This window comes from Bubalus kerabau, chromosome 14 (genome assembly GCF_029407905.1).
Source record: "Bubalus kerabau isolate K-KA32 ecotype Philippines breed swamp buffalo chromosome 14, PCC_UOA_SB_1v2, whole genome shotgun sequence".
NCBI lineage: Eukaryota > Metazoa > Chordata > Mammalia > Artiodactyla > Bovidae > Bubalus > Bubalus kerabau.
The window spans coordinates 5,126,300-5,141,152 of NC_073637.1; the positions used below are offsets into that span (position 1 = coordinate 5,126,300).

At 47.0% G+C, this 14,853-nt stretch overlaps 1 protein-coding gene across 23 annotated transcripts in view; it reads left to right on the forward strand.

The window, feature by feature from the left end:
• Window positions 1-14,853, forward strand: part of PTK2 (protein tyrosine kinase 2) — a 193,462-nt gene that overhangs the window by 117,813 nt on the left and 60,796 nt on the right. For all 23 annotated transcript variants that reach the window (XR_008701993.1, XM_055545652.1, XM_055545655.1 and 20 more), the window contains 2 exons: window positions 2,222-2,252; window positions 5,550-5,602. Coding sequence is in view for 22 of the 23 variants with exons in the window: in XM_055545652.1 (XP_055401627.1) it covers window positions 2,222-2,252; window positions 5,550-5,602 (84 nt within the window). In the remaining variant the exon portion in view is untranslated. The remainder of the gene's footprint in view (window positions 1-2,221; window positions 2,253-5,549; window positions 5,603-14,853) is intronic.

Genomic DNA, 14,853 nt, shown 5'->3' on the forward strand with positions numbered 1-14,853 from the left:
GAGTCGGGGAGACATGAGGGATGCAGATGAGGCCCCACACTCCCGGTGTAGACACTGCAGAGTCCTGCTGCCCAGCGGTCCAGTTCTCTGTGCTGACAGCAGGTGGAGGGCGTGGGGGTGGGGGATGAAGCAGAGGCATCGCTGGGATCTTTGTTTAAACCTTTGTTAGTGTCAGGATGTCATACTAAAGCCATCAGCCAAAAGGCCAGTAAGTGCATGAATTCCAGGACATGAATAATCTGGCAGAACTGTTTTTTTCCACCATGATCAAACCAATAAAATCTATTTATTTATTTTCCCCCTAAAATGGAGTGTGTGTTATGATAGCATTTTTAAATGTGAAATACAGTAGTGAAGTTGCTTTTAGAGATATCTAAAGGCTCCTTTCATTAAAAATTTTTGCATTCTTGAGCTCTAGAGTTTTCATTTTGTGCTTCATTTAAATGAAGGTATATACCTTGCAAGCATTGCTTAAATGTTTTGGAAAAGTTGCTTCACATAAAGATAGTATTCTGTTAAAAATGTTAAATGTACTATAGCACCTGTCTTGTTTTTGGTAAATAATTGTTTTATTTCACCCTAATTTATCAAAATATTGTTCATCAATTTGTTGGTATATGAAAAAATAACATTCAGACATTAGGCGTTAAATGTTTGAAGCTTTAACATCTTCTTGGGTTGGTTTTTAGTTGACTTTTTTCCCCTGTTGGAAGAAACATTTTGATATCAAATCTCATGAAATGAGACACATTAAATTCTTCATTCATATGAAGACAGCATAAATGAAATCGCTTCTCATAAAAACGTAGTGGGTCTGAGGCTTTTATCAATTTTATGTGGTCTTTATAGATTATTAAGCCTGATAATTTACTTTATTCTAAATCACAGCATATGTGCTTGTGACTATTTTATAATAGATTCCTAAAGTTATATTGCCTAATTGAAATAATATTTAAAGTCAAATGTTTTTAATGGATTATAATTAGAAATATGTGGACAGGAGCATATGTACACTTTCTAATTTAGTTTCTTAAAATTTCAAATAAGTGTAAAATATGTTTCTACAACTCTAATGCACCATTTTCCTGGTACACGCTTTAAGGAACAGCTGCATACATACCCGTCTGTTCTCTCTAGGTTATGAGCTGCTTCATGGTAAGCAACATGCATGTGTTTGTGAGGGTAACAGTTCCAAGTGACGTCTCAGTTCTACACGTGGGCGCTCCTGTGCCCAGGTGTACTTTGTTAGCTCTGTGATCCATCATAATTGCTTCAATTTAGAAAGTGCTTTTATAGGTGGTACCACTGGGGCAGAAAACTGTAAGAGTCAGAAGCCACGTGCCCGAACCAGCTTCCACCAGAGTTGCTTTGTGACCCCGGACCTTCTTGTGGAGCCTTACCTAACTTTTCCTATAATTTAGAGAAAACTCAGTGGCAGTTTTTCAATTTTTAGTTAAATTCTCCTCAGAGGAAAGAATTGTGCAAATTAGGGTCATAATTTCACATTACCAAGACAAGAGTAACCCTTTTCCCAGGGAGTCAGGGGACTGGTGGGATGGCTTTACCACCAGGCTAATCCAGATGAGAGAGGTTAAACCAGGGACTCCGTGCTTCCTGGTTCACTAAGGACGGCTGGGGAGCGCGTCTCCCCAGCCCCTGAGCAAGTCCTGAGCTCCCCTGTGATCCCCGGCCGGAGCCCAGCCATCATGGCCGGGGGTCAGCCCCTTGTGTAGGGGCCCCAGCACCTCCCCCAGCTGCGTCCCTGGGCCTCCTCAGGCTCTGAGGCTGCTGGCCCCTCGGCTGCCCGGGACCCATGTTCCTCTGGCAGCTACAGAGCCGGTGTCCTTTGAATTTCTGTGTTCTCTGTTTAGGTTTTGGAGTAGCCAAACCTATGCAGGGTGTTCAGTCTTTGTAAAGAATGTTGGCTTTGATTATGAAAAATTCTTTCTTCTCTAACATCTCCTGGGAAGACAGCTTTCTTCTGTTTATCCCTTAGCCTGGTTTTGAGAGGCAGTGCCTTTCCTGTAGTCTGCACCTGCAGACAGCATGTTTGTCATAAATACTGAAAATAAAGCTGTGATAACCCATCACAGGCATGTAACAACTCCGTTTAAAGGATTATTGCTAAAATTCTGGGATAGGACTCGTCTTCTTTCTCTGATTTCTACATACAGTCTTTTCCAAAGGAGCCTCATCTCTCTCTTTTCATTTTTTTCCACAGAAGGTGAACGGGCTTTGCCATCGATACCAAAGTAAGTACTGCTCTGTGTGCCTTGTTACTCCGTTGCATTAGAGACTGAAAGTCTCCGAGCTTTATTTTACATTTGCCTGAGTAATGAAATTTCTACATGTATGATTAGGAAATCAGAAAGCAAGTATTTCCAGAAAGAAATCAGTTGTAAATCATCTAAAGTATTTAGGTTTTTTGTTGTTGTTGTTGTTTTAATTCATTAATTTTTTATTGAAGGATAATTGCTTTACAAGTATTTAGGTTTAGTCAGAAGTGTAAAGTGAATCTTCCCTTGAAGTTCAGTAAGAAGCTCAAGAATAGTAGTGATAACAGGAGAGGGGTCTGTTGTTAGATGGTTACTGCAGCAACGGCAGTCTGCACAGAGACCTGAAAGTCAGTACCATTCTGGCTGTTTTACAAGTGAGTAAATTAAAGATATGCAACTTACGTTAATTTTAAAATGTGTTTGTGTCACGGATTACATAGTAGATACTTCAATCTGTAAAAGTGAAGAAGGCCCGAGCTTCTCTGTCCCCAGCCAGCGTGCTAGGGATTGGGGGGCACGTGAGAGGCAGCACGCTCAGTCAGGTATGCAGCTGGGTGCCAAGAGCTCAGAGGGAGGGACTTGAGGACACACCCCTGGTGCTGCACAGGGGCTAAGGGAGCAGAGCCTGGGCGCCTCTGACCTGTCACTCCCTCTCCTCCACTGCCAGCCCCTCCCTTTCTGCTTCCGAACTGTCAGGCCCATGCACTTCACCTACCCACCGCCCTCCCCGGTTGTTAGCTGTTAGCACCTGTCTGGGCTCTACTAGCAGACTCCTGTGTCAGGGTTCCCTGGACCACCTCGTGCAGGGATTCTCTAGAAGGAATGCCCAGGACTCGGCACATAAAGGCTCTCATGGTTGCGATGCATGACAGCCCAGGGAGAGCGCGACGGCGTGGCGTTCAGAGGGGCCGGGCAGCCCCGGGGGTCCTCTGTCAGGGGCGCAGGCAGGACACGTGGAGAGTGGTCTCCCAGGGAAGCTTGTGAGAGACTCGGCGCCCCGCCTTTATGTGGGCCTGGTCCCGTGTGCACCCTGTGCTTGGCGTGTGCCCAGATTCCAGTCTCCCAAACGGAAGGCAAGAGCTCAGCATGGGCCATATGATTTGCACCATTGGTCTCAGGACAGGGAGCTGTCCTGATCAGTAGGGATGGTGGCAGCCCTCCTCGACACCAGCCAGGGGCTAGCCTCAGAGGACAGCACCTCAGACCCCTGGCTCCCATCCTCTGCACGCCTTTGCCGGTCTTCTCTGTAGCATCGCGAGGGAGCTTTCCTCTCAAAGTCCTGTGTGGGTGCTGCTGCTCTTAGATAAATGCCCACATCCTTCAGCCGTCTGGGGAGAGGCTGTGGGGCCTCTCCAGCCTTGCTTCTGCTCCCGCGCTCAGGCTTCAGCCACACTGAACGCCCTTCGGCTCCTGGAGGCCACGTCCTTCCTTCAGCAGGGCCCTGCTCAGGTCTCACCCTGCATCACTTCATCTGAAAACCCCCCATCACCCCAGTCCCGGAAGCAGCCCTGTGTTTTTCCGTAACTTATCTGGAGTAACAGTCACCTCTCTGCTGCTCTCACTCTTGGGCTTCACTGATGGCCGGGGTCAGGGGGCCTGTAGACCTGACACAGGACAGTATGTGGCACCCAGTAGGCACACAGTAGCTGAGCAGGCAAGTGGTGGGGTGGGTGAGACCATCTCTCTCAGCTTTTAGGCATTGTTTCACAAACCCAACAACATTTAATAGATATGTATTAATGTTATGAATTAATGGATATTAACTAATTAAAATTATTAATGTTTATTATAAAATCAGGCAAGGAATTCGTGCTCATAATATCTTCAGTTGTAGAAAGTCTTTGAGAGATGACTTTGTGGATTAAATGCACAGGAATCGTAAATATAGACGTAAAAGTGAGGAATAAGGGAGTAGGTTAGAAGTGCTAACAGATACTAGAAAGGAGCAGAATTTCCACAAATCACAGAGCAGCAGACGTGTTGTTACCACTGATCAGAGAGGTGTTTGTGAGCAGGTTGATTCAGAAAAGTGCCCCAGCCCACAGCAGAGGACGACCCGGCATGCTGTCTGCGGGACAGAGGCAGAGGACCGTGGCCTGTGTATTAGGAACGTGTACCTGTGACCTCCCGATAAATGCAGTTGAGAGGGAGTTACGATCAGTCAGGTGGCTGCAGTGGAAGAGGAGCTGGTGGTTTGTTAGAACACGCTGGTTAAACTTTTATTATAGACATACCATTTCAGACGTGTAGCAAATTCAGTAAAAGAACTGATGTGTATGGCTTTGTGCTGTAAACCTTCCCCGGTCACTCAGTTGGTAAAGAATCCACCTGCAATACAGAAGACCCAGGTTCAATCCCTGGGTCAGGAAGATCCCCTGGAGAAGGGAATGGCTACCCACTCCAGTATTCTTGCCTGGAGAACCCCATGGACAGCGGAGTCTGGTGGGCTACTGTCCATGGTGTCACAGTGAGACATGACTGAGCAACTAACACTTCCTAGAGGTTGTGCAGTTGCACATTGAATATTTCTAGTTCTCAGAAGGGATATATTAAGCTCCAAGATTTCCAATATAATTTCTGTTTACTAAGGAAAATTCCTGTTCAGTATTTCTAGAGTAAATATTTATGTATTAGAAAAAAAGCTTTCTTTTATAAAAAGAGCAAAATAATTTTGACACCTGAAGACTGTAGGGTTCCTTTTTCCTCTCTGTTTTATGCTTTTTCAAAAAGTTTGAATTGAACTATACTTGGATTTTTTTTTTTTAATGTGCTTAAAACCTTTGACCAAAATATTATTTTATGTGGATGTGTGTGTAAAACACTACCATTGTTGAGCCATTTCACGAAATGAGTAAGCAGATGTGTTAACCTTGCCTGTGTCAGTCTGTAAATAATGACAGTATGTGTCACCGTCCTGCCTGCTCTTGGTCACGCTCTAAACGGTGGCAGGGCCGGTGCCGTGTCCAGAGGACTCCTCAGTCGCGGGCGTCTGCCCTTGGCAGCCCAGCATCTAAAGTGATTCAGGCCCTGTGCACTACACTCAGTAGTGTTGTGCTTCAGCGCTCTTTCCCTTGTCGGTCTGCACTTCTGGTCTTTAAAACGTTAAAGCAGGCTTTAAGGACCTCGGGTGGTAGAATCTGGTATTTCACAAAGTCCCCCTCTGGACTGTGCCGTCTCCCTGGGACGTCCTGGTTCTGGGCAGCTGGCGTGTGTGTGAATGCCAGCAGCGTGGTCTGGAGAGTGGGGCGCTCACGCTTTGCACCTCTGTTCCAGGCTGGCCAACAGCGAGAAGCAGGGCGTGCGCACCCATGCGGTCTCTGTGTCAGGTAAGAGGCCGCGCGGGCGGCAGGGGGGAGCCCACAGCGGTGGGAGGGGGCCCCATGTGTCGGACCTCTGCTCATTCTTATGAGGATTACGTCTTTCTAGGCTACCTTATGAACGTTAAAGATTAAAGTTATTTAATTTTTAAAACTTAAAAATAACTTTAAAATTTGTATAATATTACAGTAGTAGATTACTCACAAATTACTTAGAATTCCAAGTTATGTTTCAGTTTTAATGCCACGTTAATTATAGAGTGAAAATGTTTGCTTTCGAAGCTGCCATTATAATTTATGCTTGCAGTTCAGAAATTAACATAATATGCTTTGTATATTTATTATTTTTTGAAGTTCAAGAGATGTGGAATATTTTTAAACAGCTTTTTTGTTAACAATTAACATCAAATGGTGTTTGAATATAGCTTTTTAAAAAATATAGTTAAGATATTGACATAAGCATTATCTTAACTATTTACTGGTGTGATGAGCATGGTGTGCTTTCTCTGATATGTTTCTCAAAATACATGTGCCTTTTCCCCCCCATTTAAAAATGTAGAAAATAGAGGAAAGGTGGGAAAAAGCATCTTCTATGGACCCAGGTTTGGCATCTTAAAATACATATGCTAAACATGCGTATATATACATGTATATATACACATGTATATCCATATGCACACTTATATAGTATGTTCTCATCTATGTCACATTTCTAAAATAACAGATTCCTAAAACTCTACTGTCTGACAGTCTGACTTAGAAGAAGTCTAATTCTTGTTAGTTTAATTTACCTTGAGTGAATTTTTACCTAAAATTTGGTTTTGTGCATTTGTCTAGTTGATGACTGAATTATTTGTTAATGTTCCAGCGTACAAATATAATTGCTTATTCTTTTTATCATCCATAAACATCCCACAACCCCCTTCTCAAGAAATACTTCTGTTGGTATTCATGCTTTCGTGCTTAGCAGAGGTCCTGTAGTGAGGAACCTCGTGGGGCAGGTGTGGGGGGAGCCCTGCGGCTCAGGAGTCAGCCCCTTCCTGATGTGGGGAGAGGCCTGTTCAGTGCCGGAGCTTGTGCTGCCGGGCGGTGCCAGACGCCAGCAGCCTCCCCTCAGCCCAGGTGACGCGGGGGGGCTGAGTAGCTTGGCATCTCCAGTCTGTGGCGGCGCAGGAGATTTGGCAGGCAGGGAGCAGGCCCTTCAGGGTTGTGATCTAGTTGGAGAGAGAGGCCACCGCCCACCCCAGTGGCCTGGTGGCGGAGGACTTGTCAGTATCAGAGGGTGTTTTGTGCCGTGCTCCACAGAAGAGGAGCTACCCAGCCAGCGCTGAGTCATTCCTAAGCGCTCCAGTCCTCCCCTGCTGGACTGGAAGTGAGCCTGGGTGGCCAGCTGAGAGGCACCGGTGGTCCTCACCGACCTGGGCGCCCCCGTGCTCTGCAGGCGCTCCGTGCGATGCTGAGCTGACATACCCTGCCAAGCTCATCGCAATTCCGGGTTGTGACGAAACACGACAGGCCTCACGGAAGCTTCGGGTCTCGTTTCTTCCATTTCCTCATGTCCTCAGCGTTTTTCCACAGCTGCCCGTTAAGACACTGTGGGTGTCACCTCTCCCAGCACCCCCGTCCTGATCTGCCTTCAGTGTCCTCCCCGGGCACCCTGGGCTGGAGTTCACGCTGTAGCCCCTTCTCTACAGCAGCTCTCGGGGTGCTCCCACCTTTATTGAATGTAGGTAGGCGATTCCCTTGGCAGAATCTTTCCTCAGCTCGGCCCCGAGGCTTCCCAACGTCTCTGCACAGCCTGCCCCCGTCCTCCATACGGGTCTTCACACAGTTCTGTTGAGCGTCTGGCCCCTCTGCCCGCCTCCTTCCCCCTGTAGTTCTGCTCAGACTGCTCCACCGGCCAGCACAGCCTTTTCATCATCACATGTCAAAATCTTTCCATTCTTCAGAGTCAGTGATGCTGTTCCACACCTGGCCACCACTTTGGTGGTTCACGGAACCACCAAACCTTCATTCACAGGCCACAAAGAACATTCCATGTCCCATGAATACTTAGTGACTGGACGTACCTCTTAGATTCCTGTTACTCCTTCGTCACCCCGCTCATGACTTGCTCCCTTCCATGGAGTTGGACTCACAGCATGCAAAGACTCTTGAACACGCCATCCCAGCAGTATGGCTGGCCAAGAGCTGTGCCTTGCACTTAGCTCTTAAGCTGTTAAGGTGACACCTAGATGACCAGGACTTCTGCCAAACCTCACAATTCTTTTTTATCTGGTAGCCTGGAAACCACGCAGGTGTGCTGTGGTTAACCTCAGCCACCCGCAGACTCAGTGGAGCGCCACGCCGGTTCCCCATGCCATAAGCCGATCTGTCTCCAGGATGGTGGGGTGGTGGCTGAGGCTCAGCCTGACTGTGGCCAGCAGTCGTGACCTGCTTTTCTGTCATAGTCTATCCTGTCCCACCCCAGCAAACCCTGCAAGGTGGCTATTAGTCCAGTCTTAGAAATTACATCATCAGGTGCTGCTCAGTGCCTGCTCTGTGCTAGGCATTGTTCCAGATGCTGGGGTACACTGGTGGACAGAGCAAGGTTGCTCCCGTGCGGAGCTGATGTTCTGTGCAGGAGACAGAGACGCTGAATGAAAATCAAGCAGGCAGATGGAGAGTGAGGGTAGGGGTCCAGGGACGTCCCTCTGAGCAGTTGACTGAATACAGTGAGACTTGGGGCCTGCAGACACTGTGGGACAGTGAGCGCCAGGCCCTGCAGCGGGAGCTTGGCAAACTCAGCACCAGCCAGAGAGCTGAGAGGCCAGGGCAGGGCAGGCGAGAGCATACCCAGCAGAGAGGTGACAGCTCTCTCCTTATTAGGTACTCAAGGTGCTGTGCATAGCATTAGACATTACCTTGTTAATCCCTTTGACGACCTCCCAAGGTCTTTATCGTCTCCCCATTTCACAGACAGGAGGAAAGAAATTCAGAGAGGGCTTGTTCAGTGTCACACAGCTTGAAAACGATGGAGCAAGGACTGAACTCAGGTCATTATTGCCCTCTAGGTTATGTTGCCTTTCAGTAACAATTTAAGGGAGATGACCCCAAGTACAGATGAAGAATCAGCTGGGAAGATGGAGAAAGTGGGACTTGCTTGATCCCCCTATTTTTTATACAGTCACAACTGAGAAGCTCTTCCCTAGTCTTTAAGGCTGGCTTCAGATGCCACCCCCTCCTGAAGCCCCCTCCCTGCCTACTCCAGGACCCTCCTTCCTCAGAGTTGTCTCGCCTGCCATACATGCCACTATTGTGGATAATTTTTAAATAGATACAAGCTTAGAAACCTTCTTATCCCCTAGACCACAACTCCATCATAGACAAAGACATGTTCTATTTGTCGTTACTGTCTGGGACAGAGTGCTCAGGGATTGTTTTTAGGTGAATCAGCTGCCTGAGCAAGGTGCAGAGATTGGTGCTAGGGCTTGGAGGACTGCGCTTTGGTGGGGGGACAGAGGGAGAAAGGCAGGGACCCTCAGAGTGGATAGTGGCCTCAAGAGCCGCTGGGCTTGCAGACTCCCCAAATGCTGGTCACGATGAACCCTTCTGCACGCACCCCTAGGCAGTTTGGGGCAAGGGGTCTGGAGGCCAGCCAGTGGGAAGGCTGAAGTCTGGATGTCAGCAAACAGTCCCCAGCTCATGATCATGGGTTCCAGGCCCTCCTGCGTATCTCTTTGTGAGGAAGTAGAGTTTCAGACCATTCTCAGTAGGGTCCAGTTTCAGTCCATGTTGAATATATGCAGTCTTGTTTCTGAGATCTGGAGTTTCTAACGTAAGTTTGAGATGAGCCAGTTTACAGTCCATGTCCAGTATAGGCAGTCTCGTCTCTAAGATCTAGAGTTTCGCTCTAATGTAAGCATGAGATGAGCTGGTTTATAGACATAGTCCCCAGAATAGAGCATTTCCCTGGGCACCTTCTCTGAGGGCCTAGAGTCAACTTTTCTAGCCTATGTGTATGATTTTAGGAACCGTGTCTCTTCTGGAGCGCAGTTAGCAGTACGTGGAGAGGCCTTCGTTTGTCCTAAAGGGGTCTGTGTGTGTCAGAGGGGCACCTGGAGTGGGTGGGGGGTTGAGCAACATTTGTGTGGATGAAGATTCCCCGGAATGCAGGTGCTTCGTTCACTGAACGAAGCTGAATTTTAAATATTCCAAAGGTACAAACTTTGGTTTTCGGTTGGTTTTTGTGTTTCAAGGTTCTGTTTGTCTGTTTTAAATAACCAGGCCTCTAGTGAAGCAGTGGGACCTTAAGTGTAACAGAAATGCTGATGACCTGTGACAACCACTTCACTGTGCCCGTGGCTCCTGTCGCATGTCTGGGTTGTGGTAACGGGGCTGGAGATCAGGAGACCGTGTTCTCTCTTCTGTGTCTATCACCACAACCAAGGCCATGACCTTTTCCTTTTGTTAGAAATGTTTGGTTTGATTGTCTCTGCTGAGCCCTTGGTGGTGAACACGTGTATCACTCTGTAGTGATACTTGGCGATGGGATGTTTATTATAAATTAAAAAAAAAATTTTTTTTTTTTTGCTTTGTAACCGATTCTTCTGGATTAGTTGTTAACCTTGCAGCATCATTCCAGCTATTTAAAATTACATATAGTGACTGAAAATTATCCTAAACTAAAAGTTGACAAAATAAATGTCATTTGCATTAAGCTGCTTCGTTACAAATTCTAAAGCAGCTACTTAATATATGTAGAAGTAGTTTGTGAAGTTCTGTAAAATATTAGGTGGTATATGGGTTGTTGTTCAGCCGCTAAGTCATGTCTGACTCTTTGCGACCCCATGAACTGCAGCACGCCTGGCTTCCCTGCCCTCCACCGTCTCCCAGAGTTTGTTCAAATTCATGTCCATTGAGTCAGTGATGCTATCTATAATAATTGCGTTTTTTTCTTCTTTTTTCTCATGGTCTCTGAAGCACCAAGCCTGCAATTCATTCACTGCACTGCCACTGCTTTGTAAATACAAGTAGTTACTTACCTGTGAGTGAGGCTCAGAGATTATGCACACTCGCAAGCATTGTCTTGTTTAAGCCTCAGGACAGTCTTCCTCCTTTTCCCACTTTACAGGTGAGCTAGGGTGGTGAGGTGTGGCTCACGTAGCTAGCCAAAGCAGAGAGCCTGGTGGAAACCCAGATCTGGGCTCTGAAACCCACTGTCTTCTCATCACATTACACCGAGATGTTGGAAGGCAGGAGGTGTCGGTGTGAGAAGGGAGGAGTATTTTCTGGAAGAGTCTGAGTCCGATTTCAGGGTGGTTTTTCTTCTATTTATCAGGAATAGCAATAGCATAGTGTTGACTCATTTCTGACTGTTCTGTTGGAATCCAAATATCTGCCCTACCTTCCAAGTTTGAATGAGTTTTTTTCGTCTGGTTTACAGCCTAGTTTCACTTTTGGTAACTGATTTAGAAGGTAGTCTCCATCTATACTGAAAGCTTGATTTTAAGTGAAAGCTTTCAGGAATTGTTTAAGTGCCCTAATTTAGAGTACTGTCGCCTAGTACAGGGGTCCCCAAGCCCCCGGACTGCGGACCAGTCCCGGTCCTTGGGTCCTCAGCTTGTTAGGAACCAGGAAAAGGTGAGCCGCAGGCAAGGGAGCCAGGCTTCACCTTCTGCCCCGCTTCACTCAAATGACCGCCTGTTGTCACCCCCTCCCTTTGAGTCATAGAAATACCGTCTCCCTTAAATCTAGTTCTTGTCCAAAAAAGTTGGAGATTGCTGGCCTATTACCTGTGAGGCTAATTTTTGTAAATTATGTGTCTTATGACATAATTTAATCAAACTAATGCAACTGATGGTTTTTATGTGCACTGGTGGCTTACCTGGTAAAGAATCCGCCTGCAGTGAGGGAGACCTGGGTTCAGTTCCTGGGTTGGGAGGATCCCCTGGAGAAGGGAATGGCTACCCACTCCAGTATTCTGTCCTGGAGACTTCCACGGACAGAAGTCCACAGGGTCACAAAGAGTTGGACATGACTGAGCAACTTGCATTCACCCACTTATGTGGTAAGTATTGGGGGTTTGACATATTCACAGTACTTGTCTTACTGGAAATGCTTCTGATTCCGACAATCATAACTAGAGTCCTGCGGTCAGTGTGGGGTTAGGAGAGATGTTTAGAGGTCTCTGGCTGGGTGGGGGCAGGGTGACTGATTGTGTTGTACCTGAATGAGGAAGTCGTGATCGGCAGAATACCTTTGCCCCCCGCCGCGTGCTGTCTCCTTCCTCCCAGGACCCCTCCTCGCACCATTGTTACAGCGTCTGGACTCCCTTTGCCTCTCTTGAGATTGGAGGCTGCTGCCTGATTGCGGCCCTCTCCTCTCTGGCTTCTACAGGAGTCCCATGGGTTCTGAACTACCCACAGCGTGTGTTGTAGGCTAATGCCCTGAAGAAGCACCCAGAGCCAGGCTGGCTTCCCGCTCCTTAGCTGCAGGCTGGAGATGGGCAGACACATGTAGGACCCCCAGCGGGGACACTTTCAGATGAAAAAGAATCTGAATGAGATCGGAGCAGTCATGAGTGCAACAGAAATTTACAGAGGATATTTACTCGGGTAAACTTGCAGGCCACAGATCTGCCCTCAGGCCCTGTGGACGCAGTCTCCAGAGTAGAGTGTGCCTGCTGCTCCTTGTTGGCCCCTCTCAGTGAGGGGCTGTGTGCTGCCTCTTCCTCAAGAGCACTCGGACCTGTGTGTTCCAAGCTCTGGCCTGGAGGAAAGCGTCCCTCACGGTGGCCAGGGTTTGGGAGTATTTGGCTGATGAGCCATCTTATTCTCCTTGCTCCTGAGAAATCTGTATGCAGGTCAAGAAGCAACAGTTAGAACTGGACATGGAATAACAGACAGCTTCCAAATCGGGAAAGGAGTACGTCAAGCCTGTATATTGTCACCCTGCTTATTTAACTTATATGCAGAGTACATCATGCGAAATGCCAGGCTGGATGAAGCACAAGCTGGAATCAAGATTGCCAGGAGAAATATCAATAACCTCAGATACCCAGATGACACCACCCTTATGGCAAAAAGCAAAGAACTAAAGAGCCTCTTGATGGTAGTGAAAGAGGAGAGTGAAAAGTTGCATTAAAACTCAATATTCGGAAAACTAAGATCATGGCATCCGGTCCCATCACCTCATGGCAAATAGATGGGGAAACAATTGAAACAGTGACAGACTTTATTTCGGGGAGCTCCAAAATCACTGCATATGGTGACTGCAGCCATAAAATTAAAAGACGCTTCCTCCTTGGAAGAAAAGCTATGACCATCCTAAGTAGCATATTAAAAAACAGAGACATTACTTTACCAACAAAGGTCCATCTAGTCAAGGCTATGGTTTTTCCAGTAGTCATGTATGGATGTGAAAGTTGGACTATAAAGAAAGCTGAGCACCAAAGAATTGATGCTTTTGAACTGTAGTGTCGGAGAAGACTTTTGAGAGTCCCTTGGACTGCAAGGAGAGCCAACCAGTCCATCCTAAAGGAGATCAGTCCTGAATATTCATTGGAAGGACTGATGCTGAAGCTGAAACTCCAGTGCTTTGGCCACCTGATGGTGAAGAGCTGACTCATTGGAAGATATCCTGATACTGGGAAAGATTGAAGGCGGGAGGAGAAGGGGACAACAGAGGATGAGATGGATGGATGGCATCACCGATGCGATGGACGTGAGTTTGAGCAAGCTCCGGGAGTTGGTGATGGACAGGGAATCCTGGCCGGCTGCAATCCATGGGGTTGCAAAGAGTCAGACACGGCTAAGCGACTGAACTGAACTGAATGAATAAACTTTGATAATCTTAAAATTTATTATTATTAATACAAGAAGCCCAAGTATCATCGTATTAAATATAAAAACAGATATTGTCCAAAGACCCAATTTTGGGGATTGGTTGTTTTTTATTTTATTTTATTTTTTTTTTCATTCATAGAGAAAAATTTTAAAGGAAGGCTTGAAACTTTTAAAATATAAATTCCGGAATTTGACCTCATGGCTTTCTAGTCATGTGTCATGGATGCATAATAATTGTGGAATTTATTAAAAATCAAACTGCATTATATAAGATAAAATGTATATATTTTTACATGCAAGGGATCATGTGAATGAATGGATATTGTGCTTTTGAATTTTTAGCTTTTTAACTCTTTATCCTGGGAATTTCCAAATATAATACAGAAGTAGAGAGAGTAGAACTAGGTAGTGAATCTCCAGATACTCATCACCCAGATTCAGTAACTAAAATCCAGTCACTTCATCCCTGCCTCCAGCCTCTTATTCCTCATTGATTGTCTTCCCTCATAGCTCAGTTGGTAAAGAGTCTGCCTGCAACGCAGGAGACCTGGATTCGATCCCTGGGTCGGGAAGATCCCCTGGAGAAGGAAATGGCAACCTACTCCAATATTCTTGCCTGGAGAGTCCCATGGACAGAGGAGCCTGACAGACTATAGTCCATGGACTCGCAAAGACTCGGACACAACTTAGAGACTAAACCACCGCCCCCGATTGTCTTAAAGCACCTCTAAGGCATAGTCATCTGTAAGTGTTTCTAGAAGATGAAGACTTTTTAAAAGCAGTTTTATTATACTGTAAGAAAGCTAACAGTAATTCCTTAATGCCAACTGTCCAGTCCGTGTTGCGATTCCTTGGTTTTAAGGCATTGTCCCACTTGGTGTCGTCCAGGCGGGGGTCAGACCAGCGGTGCTGGGTGAGCTTGGCTGTGTGCTCCTCCAGTCTCTGTGCACTGTCTGTATTTATCTGTGGAGGAAATCACGTCCCTCACACTGCGCCCCACGCCCTGAGTCTGGCCGATTGCAGTTCTGTGACGCTGTGCTGAGCAGGTCGCTCTCTGACCCCTGTATTCCTGAATTTCCTGTACTCTGGTCGTTAAGGTTGAGAGGAGTTTGGTCAGGGAGTTGGGTATGGGCTGAGGGAGGCAGGTGGGCAGATCTCAAGGACTCACGTTGTTGAGATCACAACACACCCTGCGGAAATGTGACCAAATTGTTCCCATTTTTCTCATTTCCGCTCCTAACGTGGACTGATGGCAGCAAGCTGCCGCCATCCTCATCCTGACCCTGCCCTCCCCGGGCCCACCCCTGGAGTCCTCACCTTTGTTGACGGGAGCCTGTGGAGCCGCGTCTTCTCCGTCACGTGGCGTTGCCCGTGCCTATCAGAGGGCTGGGCCGCCCTTGTACTGACCCCACTGCCACGTGTCCGCTGCCGCCC